At 36.7% G+C, this 21,220-nt stretch overlaps 2 protein-coding genes across 4 annotated transcripts; both read left to right on the top strand.

The window, feature by feature from the left end:
• The first annotated feature begins 2,678 nt into the window (after positions 1 to 2,678).
• Positions 2,679 to 11,079, top strand: vsig8a (V-set and immunoglobulin domain containing 8a). 3 transcript variants are annotated; one of them, XM_065290766.2, is made up of 10 exons: positions 2,679 to 3,243; positions 3,588 to 3,653; positions 4,615 to 4,683; positions 4,800 to 4,891; positions 5,410 to 5,579; positions 7,746 to 7,950; positions 9,563 to 9,715; positions 10,086 to 10,208; positions 10,312 to 10,450; positions 10,530 to 11,079. In XM_065290766.2, exons 2-10 carry the CDS (start codon positions 3,634 to 3,636, stop codon positions 10,693 to 10,695), a joined length of 1,137 nt encoding a protein of 378 aa, XP_065146838.1. In that variant the 5' UTR covers positions 2,679 to 3,243; positions 3,588 to 3,633; the 3' UTR covers positions 10,696 to 11,079. The 3 variants fall into 3 exon arrangements, with proteins under 3 accessions (XP_065146838.1, XP_065146839.1, XP_065146837.1); XM_065290767.2 differs by having other exon boundaries at positions 2,679 to 3,278; XM_065290765.2 differs by having other exon boundaries at positions 2,679 to 3,315.
• A 1,032-nt stretch (positions 11,080 to 12,111) lies between these two features.
• On the top strand, positions 12,112 to 18,519 carry atp6v1b2 (ATPase H+ transporting V1 subunit B2). The gene is made up of 14 exons (XM_065290492.2): positions 12,112 to 12,320; positions 13,156 to 13,211; positions 13,631 to 13,729; positions 13,828 to 13,921; positions 14,000 to 14,077; positions 14,183 to 14,322; positions 14,592 to 14,693; positions 14,773 to 14,870; positions 15,179 to 15,302; positions 15,380 to 15,530; positions 15,610 to 15,692; positions 15,783 to 15,887; positions 17,327 to 17,456; positions 17,541 to 18,519. Exons 1-14 carry the CDS (start codon positions 12,188 to 12,190, stop codon positions 17,675 to 17,677), a joined length of 1,530 nt encoding a protein of 509 aa, XP_065146564.1. The 5' UTR covers positions 12,112 to 12,187; the 3' UTR covers positions 17,678 to 18,519.
• The last annotated feature ends 2,701 nt before the right edge of the window (positions 18,520 to 21,220 follow it).

Raw genomic sequence — 21,220 nt, 5'->3', positions numbered from 1 at the left:
TTTTTTAGTTCATATTTATTTTTTACATTTTTATTCAGTTCTAAATTTTCTGTTGGCTGTAATTTGTTCTTATATTAATTCATGTAATAAAAAACTAAATCAGTGCTAAATCAGTGCTTCTAGACCAGTGTTGTTTTTAAATCCTGCAAAATGGTCTAACAGGCTTATATACTACAGTACAATAGCTAAATACTAGCTATAGTATACTATTTTTATGTTTTGGACGGGATATGCACAATATTTAATGACCCCAATGGTTCGAGTAAAACGTCAACATAAGTATAGTAAAACTTAGAAAACACTATAAAAATAGGTTTAAATTAAGGAAAAATCGGTTTCATTCACAAAATGATTAAAGGTGTAGCAGAGGATTTTCTCGAATTTTAGAAAATAACCACTTTTTAACAAAATCCAATTGCATAACACTCCTGATTGACAACTAGGAGGAACAATAGTCTTCATGATCCACTCGGATTCCTCGGCAATACCTTTAACTCACAAGAGATAAAGCAAAGATTGACTACAGTTTTATTAGTTATTAATATTTCGTTTATTCTCTCTTGTTTTATATTACAGCAGTTGTTCTCCTGGGCCTGGACTCAGTAAGCTTTGCACAGGTGTTGTCTTTAATTCTTGCCTCTTTAAAGTCTTTAAAAAGCTTTAAGTACAGCTACACAACTAGTACACAAAAATATTTACTACATATTTAATAATATGCTTGAATGAAGAATGAAGACATTAGTTGTCCTAGACTGAATAAACGTCACTTTTGGTCACTTCTGTGAGCAAGGGGTGGGGTCAGGAGTGATGATGTTACTGCGCGCCGAGGTCAAAGTGCTGCAAACTAAGTGCTTTTCTCTTAAAGGTGGTGTTTTTATTTGCAGTTTCATACAACACATTGAAATGTTGTACATTTTGGGGTACAATATTATATCACACTAAACAGTTCAACTTAAAATCCAACTTTTCACTTTTTACAGTGTAAGGACCAATTTTGTACCATTTAGGGGTACAAAACATACACTGTAAAAAATTACTCTGGAGGGTGTTAAATTTAACCCATGAAAATTAGTTATAATTTAATTAAGTATATAAGCTAGCAAGTAAAATAAAAAATAATGGGTATATTCTACCTTCACTATCCAATTTTTAACAGTAATAACTGCAATACTAAAAAAATAAGTAACATATACCCCAAAATATTGGCCTTAGCACCGCAAAGTGCGCATGAATCAACATCCAGGCGGGACTCGAGTCACCATTTTTTCATATCATATCGGCGGGAGAACTGCGGTTTGTTGACAGGTAAGTTTTTATTTAACTTGTTGATATCATCATGAATGGAAATGTTAAGTTGGTTAACTGTAAAATCTACCAGAAGTTTAGTCATTTGCGTGCTTCTCTGTCTCTGTTGTTGACAGATTGATAGGTTAGAATATGTCAGTCAGGTTAGCTTTGAATGAAACATCGCCCAGTTCTTGCACCTGCGAATACGAATAAATATCCATATTTATGATTAAAATATTAACTTCCATTATTATTATTTACATGTCTGAATCTCGTGAACAGCGGAGCTGCTCAATATGAGTGGTTGAACTTGAGCAAGCCACGTGACGAGAGAGAGCAGCGGACGGTTGATGTACGATACAGACGGGAGGGCGTCGAGCAGACAAACAAACAACGGTAAAGCTGTCGATGCTAGATAATTACTGTAAAAGTTTTCTTGCATTTATCTGTTAATATATTGAGTTTTGTTTTAGAAGGGATCCATTTATGAAGCCATTTTATTATTATTATTATTATTATTATTATCATTTACGGATATATACTTAACGTTGCCTTTCGCTTTTTAATGTCTGTTCAAAAAAGTATTTCGGAGTTCATATGTTATATATGAGACTTGTATATGAAGTTGAATCACTTAAAATTGAATGTAAGTACTTCTTGTTAGTGTTCAATGTTTTATGCACGTGTACTGTGAGTTATAGCATAATATGAAGTTGTATTTTTGCACTTAATAAGTTTTAAATGAAGTTGAAATGTTTGTTTGTATCGATATAGCATGCTAGTCTACTGAGGTAAATGAGATCAGTTTTTCCTCTCATATTATTGTCTTCTTTAATTTTCTAATGATAACGTGAAGAACAGTATTTAGGAATCTTGCTTTAATGGTTTTTTAACATCTCATGAAGCCTTGGTTTATTTTGTTTTATGAAATAATATGTTCAAGAAGCTTTATGTAAAAGATATGTTGTATTTCACTTGAAATGTATTGGGGTTATTATACGTCCAATAATTAGTTTTAAATGTTTACAGAATGTTATTTGGTCAATAAAGCAAGCAATTTATGCAATCTTGTGCATGACTATTTTCTTATTCAACCCTCTCTGAATAAGTAATATGTAATGTTTCTTAATGGCTTATCATTATTAATAATAATTTAATAGATCTGTGCCTTAATACCAATAGGGTTAATGTTATTCATTTTTTTATAAGTAATTAGTTATGAAAAAAATAGGTAGACCTTACCTAATTTTTTTTTACTTTATCATAGTAATTAAATTTAGGTACTTTTTAATCAAATATATAGGATATAATTTACTCAAACAAAGTGAGTGCAAATTGTTACAACAATTTTTTTGAGTAAATTCTATAGGTTGTTTTTTACAGTGTAGTAGGGGTAAAAGGCTACAACATTGTATTATGTTTTTGTATACCTGTAAAGGTACAAAGGTCTCATTAGTGGGATGTCTTTCATTAAGTTTGTATAACTAGAATGTGTCCAAACATTTGCCTTTACTTTTACCAGCATACACACTTCTCTGCACAGCAATATAGCTAAAGGAAATGTAAACATTGGTTATATAATGTCTATAATGGTTAAGTTCAGGCATGTCACAGACTTGCATTTGTTTATTTTGTCAGGCTTTCTGCTTTAAATGTTTTCCATGATCTGTCATTCTCACTGGACATTATCTAAACATGTGGTTACATTGGTCAATTCAAGGTATATTAATCACAAGTGTTCATTGTAAAGGACATTAGATTAAGTTTAATGCGCTTTATTTAATTATTTTAAATAGCTATGATCACCATACTAATGCCTAATGTTTTAATCTACTCAAACAATCTAATCATTTGTTATCCCCTTCTTTGTTTTTCTGAGTGGAGTAACCAGTTGTCATCTGAGACTGGTCTCTGTGGACCACATCACCATGGCACCACCTTCACATGATACCGCAGGTGACTTGCAGTCTCACAATGTTGCCATTGAGAAGGTGAGGTGCATGAGATGGAGATCAGCTGCCCTTCAATGTAGGATCCTATTTATATTTCAATTTCTTAAGTATGTGGCTTATTTTTTTTTTGCTTGGTTAAACGCTGATGCAGCAAACTCCAAACCAGTTTTTCTAGTCAGTCGGCTTAAGAGCAGCCAAACTATTTCTTCTTCTGCTTTATAATGCGGTGTACATGATGGATTTTGGTCAACAGTGAGGTTACAGGCTCTGGAAATAAAGCAGGAGGAATAATAGAGTTTGTCAAAAACAAAAACGAAAAAAAAAAAGATGTATTTTGTTCTCTCATAGCCGGCAAGAAGAGAAAAACGCTTTTGCTTCGTGACTGTGTGCAAGAATGTTTTTGGGTCACCACAGGTAAGTTATTTTAACTTCCTCTTTGCACTTTTACATTATCGGCTTTGTTTCCTTTTTCTATATGCACGATACCTGAATAACATATCAGACTTTTTTGCAGTGATGCCATAGAATAACTATTTTTGGTTCTCCAAAAAACCTTTACAGTCAAATGTTTTTAAATTATCATTTCTTTCTTACATTTTTATAGTCTTTATTTAATAGTACACATTTGCACCTACACTGTCAGAAATAAAGGTACAAAACTGTACCTTTTCTGTCACTGGGGCTGTACCCTTTCAAAAAGTACAGCTTTGCACCTAAGGATATAATTTTAGTACCTCAGAGGTGCATACTGGGACCAAAGAGAGCTTATTTGTACCTGAAAAATACATATTAGTATTTCAAAGGTACATATTGGTACTAAATGTTTTCATATCTGTACCTAATGGTCCATACAATTACCTTTTTAAAGGGTGCTGCCCCACTGACAGCTAGGGTACATATCTTGACTTTTTTCTAACAATGTAGGCCCTAAAGTTACGGTAATCTACCCAAAATTGTATTCTGTTTTGTATTCCTGTAAAGGTACCAAACAGAAACTTAGGGTACAGGCCCAGTGACAGAAAAGGTACAGTTTTGTACCTTTATTTCTGACAGTGTAAATAGTTCATAATATTACCTCAGAGGTACATATTTGTACCAAAGAGAGGTTATTAGTACCTCAAAGGTATAAGTATCAAATGTATACCTTATGTATAGGTACATATACAAATGTATAGGGACATATTTGTACCCAAGGCTCCTTTTAAAGAGTATTGCCCCAATGACAGCTGCATATTTCAACCATTTTTTCTTATTTAAAATCTAATTTTAAAATAGTAAGTTGAAATGACTTGTACATGCATTTTGATTGTACTTAACAATTTAAGGAATCAAAGTATTTTACATTGTAATGTCAAATGCCCTTTCAATTTTGCAGCCTCTCTGATCAGCGTCACATAAAAGGAACTCCAAAAATGAATGTAAAAAAACTCTGCTTCTCAACAAGGTATTGCACAAGTTCAAAATATGTTAACCAGCAAGACATGCTCATTATTTCATGCTTTCTCGCTCGCTTTAAGTTTTTACTCTTCTCCCTCTCTTTTTTCCTTCAATCTCGCACAGTTTTCTAAACCAGCCTTGTGTTAGACGAACAAGTTTGTCCTCGTTGTCCTCATTTATGTTATTGACTCTGCTGGCAGTGTTCCTCAAAGCAAGTAAGTCTGATGTACTTTGTACCATTTTTTGAATTTGAGCACAGTTTGATAGACAGGTTTTCTTTCACATTCGGCTCACGGCACCCCTAACGTTCTTCAATAATCTTCAAACATTTCTCTTTATTTCAATCAAATGAATCTCTCATGAGAAAACAACATAATGATGGTGGTCAGAGTTACAGAGCTTTGTAACTGCACAAGGTGGGGCCCATTATTTCCTCAATAGCGTAGCTTACTCATCACCAGGCCCAGGGGAGAGATGATCCGACCATTAAAATGTTTGTTCCTGACCCTGTAAATCATAGCGACGGCTGTGCAGCTGGGCACAATATCAGGACCAAGAGTTTGTGGTGTTGGTTTGTCATTTTTAACTAGAGTCTTATATTACCAATTTGAATATAAGTGACCTTCTTATCAGTAGACAACTTTGCAAATCAATCTACACATTCTTTGAATCGTGCACCTTATTTTTGCATATCATTTGAATATTGGTACCTACACATTTGAAATCTTTGCAGATGTGACTTTCTCAATTAAAGTGACTTCTAGTGGACCTCAAACTATACAGATGGCTCAAGGGGAACGTGTTACATTAGACTGCACCTTCGCGTCGACTCCAGAAGATGTAGGCGAGCTTGACATCGAGTGGTCCATTGTCAGCCCAGATACAACACAAAAAGACCTTATGGTGCGTAAGTCGGTGCATAGAAAGGAAATTAAGATTTGTCCTTTTTACACTGCAAAAAAAAAAAAAAAACATTCAAAGTATTTTTGTCTTGTTTTCAGTTAATCATATCTAAAAATTCTTAAATTAAGATTCTTTTTTCTTGATGAGCAAACGACCCAAGAAAATAAGTCTAGTTTTTAGACAAAAAATATCAACTTTAAGTGATTTTGTGCATAAAACAAGTAAGGGATAATGTAGAGGCAGCCGGTAGTTATCGGGAAATAAGGGTCTTGTATCACACTGAAGGGGCTTATTTCGCGATAACTACAGGCTGCCTCTACATTATCCCGCTTATTACACGGCTACTTGCCACATAAGAAATAAAAACTGGACATGAATATGAATTTGAAACATTTTATTGGCATATTTGTTTTAAATTAAAAAATTTATCCTTCCGCGAAACTTTGCACAGATGCATAAAATGATCGTAATACCTTATTAAGATCCTCTGCTTCATACTTGTCTGTCTCTATTTTTTTCTCTTTTAGCCAGTCTTTGAGAGGTTTTAATGCCCATTCTGTATTTTTTTTTTGTTGGCTTTGTAGCTGTCATGCTCTATTTTATCAAGTTCAGTCTCAGTAGCTGTCTGTGTCTTGTCGTTGTTCGTTCTTCTATCCACTGTTTAAATGTTTTGTTTTTTCCGTACATGTTAAAATTAATGTCAACATTTTCCATTCTTAATGGTGGTTGTCCAGTGTTTGTCACAAGATGACGCCAAACAGTAATCTTTATTGGAGCGGAGCGATTTTAATCGTACAAGTAGTACCGGCTATGCGTTATTACTTTGGAGCGGTTATTATTTGAAAAGAACGAACCTGCAAATGTCTCAACTGACCAATCAGAATCAAGCATTCCAGAGAGCTGTGTAATAAGCAAAAATATCTGCCAGTGGGGTGAGCAAAAAAAACTCTTGAAAATTTTTCTTAAACATTAATTTCAAGAGAAATTCAAGAAAATTTGCTTACCCCATTGGCAGATTTTTTGCTTGTTTTATGCACAAAATCACTTAAATTTGATATGTTTGGTCTAAAACTAGACTTATTTTCTTGGGTAGTTTTGCTCATGAGGAAAAAGCATCTTAATTTAAGAATGTTAAGATATTTTTTACTGAAAACAAGACAAAAATACTAAGAATTTTTTTTCTTGAAAATAATTTTTTGCAGTGTAGACACTGCTTTATTTAGTTGTAATATTATTGTTTGTAAAAAATGTAGGCCCACTATCTTATTAAATTCATACATTTTAAAGGTCCACTGTGTAGATTTTGCAGTGAGATTGTGAATTGCAACCAACGGATCAGTCCACATCTCACCCCTCCTTTTAGGCCCTGTCCAAAATGGCTAACTTCATGTGGACTTAAGTTCTGGTGGACTTAAATTGCGTGTCCTCGCTTAGTCTACTAGTCCGTAGGGTGTCCCATCTGTAATTTTTATGCTCTGAAGTGTGATCATCAGCACCCCCTTTGCACCCTTGATGCGGTCTTCTGCAAAGCCTGCCCTGCTGCAGGCTTCATGCACGTTACCAATGCAGAAGTCCTTGCGAAAGAGCAACCAGACGTAATGCTTGAGTCTGTCCCAAAATTTGACTTTGATGCGCCCTCGTGGACTCGCATCAAGGGTCCCTAAGATCTGCACTACACGATAGCTGGCACAGGACATACACGTCATCGTCTCTGAGACATTGTCCGTTTCTCAAACGGAAGGCTGCATCCTGCGGAGGTCCCATATGCATGATGCATACATCATCAAGCCTGGTTTATTTAAGTTAACTGCTACATTCAAAAGCCATATAAGCACAACAATTTAGGGATTAACTAAGAATAAGTGTCAAATTTAAAATTGTTAATATTCTGAAAGACGTATGCAGCCTACAAATGCGACCTCTAGGGGATGCAGCCTCCGTTTGGCAAACGGCTGTGAAGAAATGCGCTCTGTAGAGACGTTTGTTCATTTCGAGTTTTTGTAGAAACATGACGGCGACTTCCATGTAAGGGGACCCGTGGTGTATGTAGATAAACATAGCTAACCTCAGTATGCATTATACAGTATGAATTGTACCTTCGCGCATCTCTGTAATCTACAATGTATTTTATGTAAAAAAAGATCTTTGAATCTCTTTTTCTATTAGATCATGTCATATACAGCTGGAAGGAAATATGTCCATGGTGACAATGCTTTCATGAAAGGTGTGGATTTCACAGCTGCTGACCCCGCCCAGGGCGAAGCATCACTCTCAATCGCATCACTCACCGCTGATCATGCTGGAACATATCAGTGCAAAGTAAAGAAAGCCCCCGGTGTGGACAGTCGAAAGATCTCACTGGTCGTATTGGGTAATGCATACCTATAAATCACTCTCAAGTATTTATCAGACGAATAAACTACAACTAGTGATTCATCGATGTATTGGCCGCCAATATTTATCGGCCGATTTTTGATGAATTTGAAACCATCGGCATATCGGCAATAGCACAAGAAAGGCTGATACTGATTGTTTATTAATTAACTGCATAAAGAAATCCATTATATGTAAAAAAAAAATGAGTTAATGTTGTTAATAAAATAAATGCTGAATAGCAAAAACCACCTTTGAAGGTTGTCATGCTGTCTTATTATATTTGTTTTAGCTTAATTTGTGCCTCTCTTATTATGTTGGTCAGTTGAATGTTAATTAGATCAAATCCATGTTCAGTAAAAATAATTTGATACAGAAATAAACTAGCTAATAGACCAACTGTATTGTATCGTATACAAGTGTTTAATATCGTTATCGGCCAGAAGGTGTCTGTTTAAATCGGTATCGGCCCAAAAAAATCCTATCGGTGCATCCCTAACTATAACCCACAGATTAAGTATAGTTTTTTGATTTTGGCTGATGAGTTCGTATTTACAAAATATTTATTTTGCATTACAGTAGGATCTTTCATTTTTTTTGTCCCCTTATTGTCCTATAGCAGTGTTTCTCAACCATGGGGGCCTCAACAGATTTCCAAGAGGGCCTTAAGATGACTGAAAATTATTCAAAATAAGACAAAAAATAAGATAAAACAACCAAAAATATATATATTTCTTACTGTTTGATTATTTTTTGTAATGAATATACATCTACATCTAGTCATGCCAAGCTCTAGATCAGCAGTCTTCAACCTTTTTGTGAGCAAAGGCTAAAACAATCTGAAGTGCTACTTTTTTCATATAGTCTACTCAAAACTTTTCTGTTTTAATTGTTTATTTAATTTTACTTGTTGATATGTTTTATCATTGTTTAAAATGTTAATCTACATAAAAGTTATTAATATAATGTGCTTTAGCGGGCAACTCACAGACTCTGTGTGGGCAACCAAGGGGGGCCTTGAAGTGAAAAAGGTTGAGAACCACTAATGTACCTTCAGTATCCTTTGTCTGACCCAAAGCAAGTCAAACATTAAAGTTGTTTTTCTTTTACAGATAAAGGAAATAAAACATAAAATACACACTTTTTCTACCTACCTGTACATTTTCTAATTTAAAGAACCTTTATTTACTATACAGAACCTAAAGGTTCATCAGATGTTAAAGGTGGGGTGCACGATCTCTGAAAGCCAGTGTTTACATTTGAAATCACCTAAACAAACACGCCCCTACCCCAATAGAATCTGGACCTTCTTTTGATAGACCCGCCCCACACTTACGCAACCCAGGCAACGATGTCGGTTAGTAGACACGCCCCTTACTGCTGATTGGCTACAAGTGAATTTTGGTACTCGGCCCGACTCCCTTCTCCAAAGCGTTTCTCAAAAATCGTGCACCCTGCCTTTAAGTTATTTACTGAAACATAGTCTAAAAATGGATATGGGGCATCACGTAACACTTTTATTTTGTAATGCATAATTACACAATGCAATTATTTTAACATTCTTGTGTTTGTACGGGTATAATATCAGGTTTATTTTGTCTTTGTGGCAGTGAGGCCATCTGTGCCCAAGTGTTGGGTGGATGGAGGCGCAGCGGTCGGTGAGCCGGTGTCACTGCGCTGCAGGACGGATCACGGCTCTGCACCTCTGCTCTATTCATGGAAGAGAGAGAGCGGTGGTCCCATTCCTTTAGATGTTGTTCAGAGTAAGTACAACCACTACACCGTAGAAAAAGATTTGTTAAAAAAGTATGTTAAAAAAATGTTTTGTTAATTTATCTTAAAAATAATATAGTTAACTATTGTAGATAAAAAACAATTTTGTATTATTTCATCTCATTCAGGGCATGTCCTTAATCAAATGAATGTATCCACCTGGGATTCTTTTTAATCTGATTTTAAGAGGTTTCCATGTTTCTTTTTTTATCCAGTTAAACTCACCTGTTAAAATAGTTTGTTTTACAAAGACTTGTCACTATTATTCAACATCAAACTTGTTTTAGATCAAAACTTTTCTGAAGATTAGTCATAATAAGTGTCGAGTGAGTTCAGACTGTTGACTGTGTTTATTTCTAGATTCCCTCACAGGAGAGCTTCTTATCAGTAACCACTCCATAAACCACATGGGGGTCTATTCATGCGAAGTCTCAAATGCTGTTGGAAAAGAAATCTGTCGGCTTAACCTTCACGCTGTAAAGCGTAAGTGTGTGCATGCACTCAAATTGCCAATACAACACACAATGTTGATTGGAAAAGCCAAGCATTTGCACGTACGACTGATTTTTTTCTTAATCTTTCATAGCTCCTAACAAAGCGGGAGTCATCGCAGGCACTGTTGTTGGATGTCTGCTGCTCATCATAATAGTGCTGCTGGTTATATGGCTTCTTATCTTTAAATGTGATAGAAATCAACACGATAAAGAGTTCTCCAATGAGATCAGGTGATATATCACTTCAGATGGTCAGATGGTTTGATGATAAACATGCACATTTCTCATGTCTTTAAATCTGTCTTTAAAGAGAGGATGTTCCTCCCCCTGAGAGTCGTCCTACCAGCCGTGTGTCCAGCTTTCGATCGGGTGTGGCCTATAGCCAAGTCGACCAAACTCATAAAGCATATTCTCCTTCCACTAACACCAGCCACAGCACAGCGAAGTATGACAGCAGATTCGGCTATCCAGTGTGAATCTGGATAAACTCTTAAAATAAAGGTTCTTTGTCAGGCTGTATGGCAGGAAAATAATGGAAACTATTTTGGGAAACTAATGGATTTTCTATGATATCGCTGGGAAGGACCCTTTCTAGCATCTTTACTTTAAAGATTGCGTGTTACTGATATAAGATATGCTAATTTGAATATGCAAAAGATGTTTTTTTAAGATATTGAGCACTCACGGCAGGGGGTCGATTAAAGATGTCCTTGTTGTAATAAGATTCCATGTTTTTGTATTAAGTTTTGTTTATTTTCTATGATTTTGGGTGTCTCTTAAGTTTATTTTGTAATTCAACTTGTAAACGGATGTTCTCTCTGTATTCATGTGTTTTTACTTGATAAATTTCTTTGTTTTGCTTTTTTGGTCCCCTTTGTCTCTGTCAAGGTCTTGCACTAATATTACTAGGTCATTGGTTGATTAGCAACGTGGTTACACTGACCATAACCCAATAGTATGAAAGCTCAGATGTCGTTCGTCCACTTGATAACAACTTCTGAAGTCAGGTCCTGTTGTCATTAAAGCAAAATGGGACATTTTAGTTTTAATTCAGCTTGCAGGCTAATATATGTTAATATGTTTATTAACAATGAACTGATAAATGCAAAATAATAAAGGGAAAAATTAATGTCTTTTATGTCATCCACTGCAGGCACCACTAGAGGGTGTCAGTGTTCACGTCGTCAATTTAAAGGAAAGGGGGCCAAAGACTATAGATGTCAACAAGACGCAGCGGTCTTTACTGTGAATGGGATACGCCGGTAACTCTAGAGACGGAAGTCCCGCCTTCTAGTAAAAAGAGCCAACAACCAATGACTACATTGTGACGATCTCCAGGGGAGAGCTTTGCACAGTTCTGGCTAGAGAGGGATACAGCTACGGGCAAATCTCGCGAGATGTTAGTTTAGGATTATGTTCGGGGATAGGATTAGGATAAACAGCAGCGGTTCTGACTAGGTAAAATACAGCTACGGTTTAAATCACAATAAATGTTGGGGTAAGGTTTGGGGTAGGATTAGGAAAGAAACAGCGCTCATCCGCCGAACTTTTACGAGATTTTGCCCGTAGCTGTATCCCTTCTAGCCACAACCTGTTTGCACGGAGTGTTGTGGACATTTTGCGCAGGCGCAGTAGTTTCAGAAACCCGAGATAAGTACATTTTAGCGCTACTTAATTTTAATAAAAATAAATTGTGGTAGAGTTGCTGTCAGATTTAATATTTGCTTATAAATAAGATGGCTACTTGTGACGTTAGCAAGCAATTTCAGAGATACCTGCCTTCCCGCATTCAAGTAGATAGGAATTTGTCTCGTATGCTGCCCGAATGCTTTGCAAATATGGCCGCGGAGTGCGGAGACTTTCCTTAAGGGGACTTTGGGGAACGCACACATGTAGTCTGTACTGCGCATGCGCAGGTTTATTCTCAGGCTTTGCTTACAAGGGTGAATTTGCAGTAGTGTAGTCATCATGAAGGCTCTCAGAGGAATGGTGAGCGGAGCCGTAAACGAAATATCATCCGCCGTTACCGGGAACAAACACGTCGCCGTTCGGGAAAATGTGCTTGCCGTTACTCGTGACTACATCTCTCAGCCGAGATTGAGTGAGTGTGCAGAACGGCCCTTTAAAAACAAACCACCATAACGGTCTTATTATGGGATGAGTGTGTTTTTAGAATGTGTTTGGTGCAGAAAAGGAATGCCATTATTTGTTTTTAAAAGCAGTTTGTAAACATAATCGGCGAATTCTTAAATAGATAACGTCTATCGTACATTAATCCTTTATGGTCCATAATCCGCGTAGCAGGTGATGCCAGGGTCATCGGAAATAAATGTCTGTCAACGATACAGGAAGTGTTTCTAGCTTATGCATATGGTTAAATTGGGTGATAATAAAATACATGAATGATGGATTGGATTATAAACGCTTCTGAAGTTAGTAAATCATGATGCAGATTTCGCTCTGTGCAATGGAGGAAACGAGTAGGGGCCGCAGCATCACTAAATGACGTCACGGCATCCAGCATCGAGACGTTCCCCTTTGATTTTGTTGCCTATTGATTATTTATGATAAAACATTTTAGTATACCTTATATCTACTGTATATTATCTGCATTTAAAGTATTATAGTATCTACTGTAATAAACTGCAGTAAAATTCCTACAGGATAAGCAATCATCTTTATTTTATTAATAATAAACATAATATAGTATTAATTAAAGTATACTGCATTTAATCAATTTACTATAATAAATAATACTACAGAATACTATAATATACATAAAAAAAATAATATACTACAGTATATTTGAATTTACTATACAGTAATAAATACTAAATTGTACAAGATTTTTTTTTTAAGTTAGTCTGTGTTTATAATTTGTTCTAGTCTTAAAAAAAAAACAAATTATTGTCATGCATTTTTTATTGTGTGAATAGCATATAAAACCGTGGCTGGTGTTAATGGACCCTTGGTGATTTTGGATCAAGTGAAGGTATTGCATTTGTATGATTTTTATTGTTATTCTGTTTAGCATCCCTATGTACAGTAGCATCACAACAGTACATCCATTCTATACATGCATGAAACAAACTAAATGTCATTGACTGTAAAAATGCACATGTTATCATATGAAATGACAGTAAAAAAAAATGTAACACTCACATATATGTTCATATAGCCAGTCAGTGGCTGGATTATATGTATTTGTGTAGAAAATATTACCAAAAATATTAATTTATATTTGATCGTTTGTATTTGTATGTTTCATTTACAAGCACAAATAACCACCAATACCTTGACATTTTCTGGTGCCATATAATCATTATGTCTGTAATCCAATGTAACGACATGCCATTGCTCTATAATGTACTGTTTACAAGTTGTTGAATAACATTTACGGGTCTGGTGCAGTTTCCTAGGTATGCCGAGATCGTCCATCTGACACTGCCTGATGGCACCAAGAGGAGTGGACAAGTGCTGGAGGTCACCGGATCCAAAGCTGTGGTTCAGGTCAGAGACTGACATCATCCAAATGCACTTGATCTATATCCACCCCTGTTTATATGTGTTATAGGATTAGATGCAATTCCTTATTGTTTCATTTTTAGGTGTTTGAGGGAACATCTGGTATTGATGCCAAAAAAACCACATGTGAATTTACAGGGGACATTTTGCGCACACCTGTATCTGAGGATATGCTGGGTGAGAATTGAGCTAATGGTAAAGTTACGTGTTGGTTTTTCATTATGTGTATCTGCTAAAACTCATGCGTTGTTGCAGGTCGTGTCTTCAATGGATCGGGAAAGCCAATCGATCGAGGACCTGCAGTGTTGGCAGAAGATTACTTGGACATTATGGGTACGTTCTTCTGCTTACAGTTTCAGTGAATGTTATTTGATAAGAGTTTTCTTTGTGGTGAAGCACATGGGCTAGCATGGTACCATTTTCCCCGTTTTCTCGTAGGTCAGCCAATTAATCCTCAGTGTCGTATTTATCCTGAGGAGATGATCCAGACTGGAATCTCTGCCATTGATGGAATGAACAGTATTGCCAGAGGACAGAAAATTCCCATTTTCTCTGCAGCTGGTCTACCCCACAATGAAGTGAGACCACAGTTGTCTGTTTTCTATATATTTCTTTTGACTCATCTGCGTAAACCTCTGAACTTTTTCTTTCATTTTGATAAATATATTTTAAAATTAAAATAAAATGTTATTTAAGTTAGTCCAGGTATCTGATGTAGTCATCTAAAGAGTATAATTATATAATAATAATAATAATAATAATAATATAAATAGATATAAATAGGCAAATATATATATATTTTTTCCCCTCTCACTTTGCTAACTATTTATAAAACCTTTTTTTCCAGATTGCTGCACAGATCTGTCGTCAGGCAGGATTGGTAAAGAAGTCCAAAGATGTGATGGATTACAGTGAGGAAAACTTTGCCATTGTGTTCGCTGCTATGGGGGTGAGGAGTTCATACAAGTTTGCAGTCTTAATGTATTTAAACGTCTGGGATATCTTCATGATGTTAGTTTTACCTTTAGGTCAATATGGAGACTGCAAGATTTTTTAAGTCTGATTTCGAAGAGAACGGGTCCATGGACAACGTGTGCCTCTTTTTAAATTTGGCCAACGATCCCACGTCAGTATTCTCTCAAATATTGCTTGACTTAAAGTGATAGTTCACCCCAAAAAATTTGATGCCATTATTTATTTGCTAACCGTGGATCATTGATTTCAAAAGTTAAACTTTAAAACTTCTGAGCCATAAATGAATCATTCAGAATAATTTTGTAAATCAGATCAACTGATTCATTAAAAGATCTGACACAAAGAAGTGACATGAAAGTGTGTCACTGATGTAAGATTTTTGAGTAAACTGTTCAGTGTTTTGGTTTAACTTGGGTGAAATGGGTTAACTCAACCAAAAGGTTTCATTTGCTGTTGCAGAATTGAGCGCATCATCACCCCTCGACTTGCACTCACATCAGCTGAGTTTCTGGCCTACCAGTGTGAGAAACACGTGCTGGTCATATTGACTGACATGAGCTCCTATGCCGAAGCTTTACGAGAGGTAAGACATGAAGCTTTGTTTGAAAAGTTTTTAAGCTATGGTTTATTATCTGCATTAAACTTAATCATTTCTTCAAGGTCTCTGCGGCTAGAGAGGAGGTGCCCGGCCGACGTGGTTTCCCAGGGTATATGTACACTGATCTGGCCACAATATATGAGAGAGCCGGACGCGTGGAGGGACGAAATGGCTCCATCACTCAAATCCCAATCCTTACTATGCCCAATGATGGTTAGCAAACATCTCCATTGTCCACTTTTCATTCTTAAACCAAGACAGGATTCGCTTCCTCTTAACTTCTCATCCACAGATATCACCCATCCTATTCCGGATTTAACGGGTTACATCACTGAGGGTCAAATTTATGTAGACAGACAACTTCACAACAGACAGGCAAGTCATGGAAACAGTCTTGCAAGGCAAGCTGTGCGTGAATTATGTACATGGACATGAATTTCATTAGATTTTATTTTATTTTTGTAGATCTACCCGCCCATCAATGTACTACCTTCTTTGTCCCGACTGATGAAGTCAGCCATCGGCGAGGGGATGACACGCAAAGATCACTCGGATGTTTCCAATCAGCTTGTAAGTATGAAGAACTTCTAATTGTATAGTGAGAATACCATTAGTTACTAAAATAAGTGTTTTTGTTGTTAAAAGATTGAAATAGATATATGAGCTCTTTATGTGGTTTTTAAAAGGTTCCCCAACTATGACTTGTATTCTTTAATACTTTATATTTGCGTTCAACTACTAAAAGTCATTGATGGAAACACATTAAATATTTTCATTACTTTAAAGGGGACATATCATGAAAATCTGAAATTCTATCAACCTAGAAAATGTGAAAATTGATTATTATGCAAGTATGAGAGTATAGATCCTAGCCATATCGGTCTAGAAAATCACAACTTTTAATTTTCTGTCAGTCTTAGTATACAGTGTAACTACAGAAGAGTCAAGTTTTAAATAGGAAAAATACAGAAACTCTTTGGTTATTCTTTAGCGCAATGCAAATGGTCTAATCAGATTCAATGGATTATGCTAAACTATGCTAAAAGTGGTACCGCCAGACCCAGAGATCGGCTGAACGGATTCCAAAAAAACTAAAAGTCAAATGTTTAACTCTACGGGAGCTGGGAAATGAGCCTATTTTCAAAAAAAGTGTAGTGTCCCTTTAATCTGCCTAAACCTACAAAGTGGCCATTTTAACATGTTATAATAAATTATTTATATGGTATTTTGAGCTAATATTTCACATACTGTGAGGACACCAAAGATTTATTTACATCTTTGAAAATCTTGTGAAATGTCCCCTTTAAAGAAAACAAACATGTAATACTCATTTTAACCTACAGAGGCCGCCATTATGTTATATAGATGATATAAAACTATAGTTTTTCATCTAAGAATTTTTTTATTTCCCATTCACACATTCTTACCTCTCAAATCGCCTTTATTTGGATCTTCTATCATTAGTATGTTTTCAGTATTATTTTTCATTTATGTCACCCTCTGTGAAAATGCTGAACAGAAGACCGGATGCTGTATTTTGAATGAAATGCAGACCAATACCGCCACCTGCTGTTTATAACTCTCAACTTCTATTTTACATCTTTTTATAATCTACTGATTAAAGACTTGTTTATCATGTTTACCTCGCTGTGGCGTTAATAGAACAGGTTTTATTGCAACCATTTGACTTCATGTATAGTGATTGTAAACAAAATGGCAGCCGATTAAAAAAAAGTTTTTTTAAAGGTTACTAAGACTATGACATTTGTAAGTTTTTTATTTTCATATTGCCAATCCCAGTGTTCCTCTATCGAACCAAATGTGTGTTTATAACCGGAGTACCTTTTAAGTCATTTCAGAGGTTTTCTTTACAGTCCCCCTTATTTGCCATTGGACAGATTTGTTTAGTAGCTTCATGAGAGTGTTTTTTGTTTCCTTTATATTGGCCTTTATGTGCACATTGCGTTAAACGATTTAAGCAGTCTTTAACAAAGCTTCTTTCTTTTTAGTATGCATGCTATGCCATCGGAAAAGATGTGCAGGCAATGAAGGCCGTGGTTGGAGAAGAAGCGCTGACAGCAGATGACTTGCTGTACTTGGAATTCTTACAGAAGTTTGAGAAGAACTTTATAGCTCAGGGTAAGTAGTGCACTTGTTCAACAGTCTTAAACCAAAAAATAAATGTAAAAGTAGCAAACGTGCTTAACATATTTCGTGTCACAGGTGCGTACGAGAACCGAACTGTGTTCGAAACATTGGATATTGGCTGGCAGCTCTTGAGAATCTTCCCCAAAGAGATGCTGAAGAGGATTCCTCAGAGCACTTTGGCTGAGTTTTACCCTCGAGATTCAAAGCATTAGTTCTTCTTCTTTTCTCAATCAGTCAGTCAATGTCATTGGTGAATCTTCTACACTATTACATGCTATTCAATCTCTGCTCAAGTCAAGTACACTGTTGCCCCGGTAGTGAATGGAATACCAAGTTGTTATTCATGCTGCTCTTGAAATTTATTTGATATGTAAGTGTTGCTAAATAGAAAAATATATTGTGTGAATTAAGTCGCTCTGTTGTTGCACTGGAAGGTCAGAGATGTTCAGTGTGCTCAGTGTTGTTATGATGAAGTGGTGTGTGTGTGATGTGGCAATGGGCATTTTTTCATCATAGTCTCACTTGGTTACTTTAAAACAACTATACGTCTGCTTCACAACACTGCCTGAAGTTTCTTTATATCAAAGGTGCCAGATTTGAGTATATATATCGTCTTACTGTATTTATGGACTTGAGATCATTATAATCAATTCACTATATATGTATAAAACAGATTTTGGAAAGATAAAGTAAAGAAGCCATATGTTAAGAATACATACATATTATAGTTGGACAAAAGTGAGCAATAGTATGTTTTTTATTTCTTTGTTGGCATTTACTTTTTAGTTATTGTACTTCTCCTGTTTACAGTTCGTGAAAGATGGTATTGGTGAGAAAATTAATTTATTCTAATCAAATGTGTCATTATTTATTATGGTTGTGTACATTTTTTATTTATGTTGTTGCCATGAATTGATGTACAATGGTAAAATGTGTAATATTTTAAGTGAGTTCCTGTTAGTGTTTTTATGTTTAGTGCATGGAAGCTACTGTATGTTGTAAACGTGTATGTGACCACCTGCTTTAAAATAAACTATGCTGTGGTATAAATGAATGGTGATATGAATAATAATAATTGCAGTGATGCAATGTACATTTTTGTACTGCTGCAGTATATATATATATATATATATATATATATATATATATATATATATATATAAAAAAAACACGTATACTAGGGATTTTTATTTAATATGTGTAATGTGATATTAGCGGCATCTAGTGATGAAGTTGCAAATTGCAACCAACCTCAATTTTGAAATGCAATGAGAAGCTACGGTAAGTGAAACAGGACAAACATATCACAATCTGAGACAACGGCCATTTCTTAATCCAAAAGCTGTAGCCTCCTGATGTCGCATATGTAAGCTGCACATGCATCAAGCCTGTTGTTTAAGTTAACTGAGTATTGCATTCACCAGTCATAAGCATATTACAACAATTTACGATTAAATAAGAATGATAGTCTATTTTATAATTCTTAATATTCTGAAATAAGAAGTCTTGATGATGTATGCAGCCTACAAATGTGACCTCCGATTGAGATTGAGCTGCAGCCTTCAGATTGAGAAACGGCCAACATAAGAGACAAAACGGGCTCTATATATCTATCAATATATCTATCTAGTTATCCAGTTAGCATATTGTAAGGATATGAGTGACATTAAGTGCGTGGTGACAAAAACAAGCGGTAAAAACATGGTTGCGCATTCAGTTTTTGTCGCAGGTGCCCTGCACTATTGAGCGTGAAACGTACCTTCCATAGGAATGAATGAAAACACGTTATTCACTTTCCGTCAGCAGGCACACTGGCGCGGAGTAGAGCGATCTTCAGTCTATGTGTTGGGGCTCAGGCCTGGACGGCCCCAGCTCAATTTACAGTAAACCCTGCTTATTAGATACATATTGGTACCAAATGTTAAGATATGTCACGATAATCCGTGACATGTTTTGCATTTGTTCCGATTGTTGTCACCTGGACATCATTGACTGATTAAATACCTCATCACACCTGTATGTCATTTAGTGTGTCTATTTAAGCCCTTGTTTGTGTAATGTTCACTGCCTGATCTTTGTCGCTATTCCACGTCTGTTCCTGTTCCTTGTATTGAGTGTTCCTGTTTTATTTATCTGTCCGTTGTTTTGCTCTTCATGTTTTGTTTCATATTTTGTAAAAAAAAAATTGTTATATTTTTATGAACTCTGCACTTGCGTCCTGACTCTTGTTAACCGTTCGTGACAGAATGATCCGGCCATTCATGGACGCAGCAAGTTCTCGGAGGGGAGCTCCCCTTAAATTTCTTTTGAGGGGGGAGTAGTGGGAGTCGGGATCCTTCGTCTGCTAGGTCCCGATTTCCAATGGAGCTGGCTGAGAGGAAGCGCTCAGAACTCCAGGCTGAGCTCAGAGTTGCCGTTGCCACGCTCGAGTATTTCCACGGGGTGGTCACTGAGACACATGAGCCGGTTCCTGCGAGGGTCGAGTCCTCTGAGTTGGTCCTCAAAACGGTCGAGTCTTCTGGGTCGATTCCTATGATGGTCGAATCTTCTGGGTTGGTTCCTGTAATGGTCCAGTCTCCTGAGTCGGTTCCCATATGGTTGAATCTGCTGAGTCGGTTCCCGTGGGGATCGATTCTTCTGGGTCGGTTCCCGGACAGTTCGCCATTATCCTCCATTCAGCTCTCGGGACAGCCGCTGCCACGCTCGAGTATTCCAAGGGGTGGTCACCGCCGTGCACGAGACTGTCTCCCGGGATGGTCAGAGTCGTTTTCCGGGTCGGCTGCATCCTCGTGGGCCCACGTGATGGCCAGTTGGGAACGTTTGGTGCCGGTCAGGGTGACCGCTTTCGCCGGATCCACTCTGGTCCGCTGTTTCTGCCAGCTCTGCCAGGGTCTCCAGACTCTCCCTCCCTCCCTTTGATTCGTCCTCACCCTGTTTCGTGTGGAGTGTCTGGGAGCCACTCCTTAAGGGGGAGTTATGTCACGATAATCCGTGACATGTTTTGCATTTGTTCCGATTGTTGTCACCTGGACATTCAATGACTGATTAAATACCTCATCACACCTGTATGTCAATTAGTCTGTCTATTTAAGCCCTTGTTTGTTTAATGTTCACTGCCGGATCATTGTTGCTATTCCACATCTGTTCCTGTTCCTTGTATTGAGTGTTCCTGTTTTATTTATCTGTCCGTTGTTTTGCTCCTCGTGTTTTGTTTAATATTTTGTAAATAAATGTTATATTTTTATGAACTCTGCACTTGCGTCCTAACTCTTGTTAACCGTTCGTGATAAGATATCTCTACCTAAATGGTATTATTAGAACCTTTTTAAAGGCTACTGCCCCAGCGACTGCTTTGTACTACAGTTGTAGAAGTGGAAGGTTGTCATCTTTGAGGCATCTGGCTTTGAAATACTGGGACATGGTGCATCTCTTGAGTAATCTGACTAAACTGGCTAGCAGGAGCTTTGAGTGTGGCATCAGCCACTCTGACATACTGGGGAGAACCAGGGGTATACTGACTGCCTTGAAACTTAACCCCTCGTTCAGACAGCCAGCGACGTTATCGCTGTGTTTCGCCCGTCTCTTTCAATGAGGCGTTTCTAAATCTGCTTGTCATAAACAAATTAATACCATCCACTCCAGTAACTGACGAGAGAAAGATGACGTGAACTCCACTGCTTTGTTCTCATTGGTAGTCGCTCCCAAAATTCGCTCAACATTTGCATAAAGTTAAACTTTTCTTAACTTTCTCACGT

This window comes from Paramisgurnus dabryanus, chromosome 10, assembly GCF_030506205.2.
Source record: "Paramisgurnus dabryanus chromosome 10, PD_genome_1.1, whole genome shotgun sequence".
In the NCBI taxonomy this organism is placed as follows: domain Eukaryota; kingdom Metazoa; phylum Chordata; class Actinopteri; order Cypriniformes; family Cobitidae; genus Paramisgurnus; species Paramisgurnus dabryanus.
This window is presented reverse-complemented; position numbering and strand designations above follow the sequence as displayed.

Coding starts and splice junctions, on each gene's coding strand:
- vsig8a (XM_065290766.2), top strand. CDS start 3,634: ATGTTTTTGGGTCACCACAG. Junction 5,580..7,745: donor CAACACAAAAAGACCTTATG/GTGCGTAAGTCG, acceptor TTTTTCTATTAG/ATCATGTCATATACAGCTGG. Junction 10,451..10,529: donor GAGTTCTCCAATGAGATCAG/GTGATATATCAC, acceptor CTGTCTTTAAAG/AGAGGATGTTCCTCCCCCTG.
- atp6v1b2 (XM_065290492.2), top strand. CDS start 12,188: ATGAAGGCTCTCAGAGGAATGGTGAGCGGAGCCGTAAACGAAATATCA. Junction 14,078..14,182: donor AGATTACTTGGACATTATGG/GTACGTTCTTCT, acceptor GTTTTCTCGTAG/GTCAGCCAATTAATCCTCAG. Junction 15,531..15,609: donor CCTTACTATGCCCAATGATG/GTTAGCAAACAT, acceptor TCTCATCCACAG/ATATCACCCATCCTATTCCG.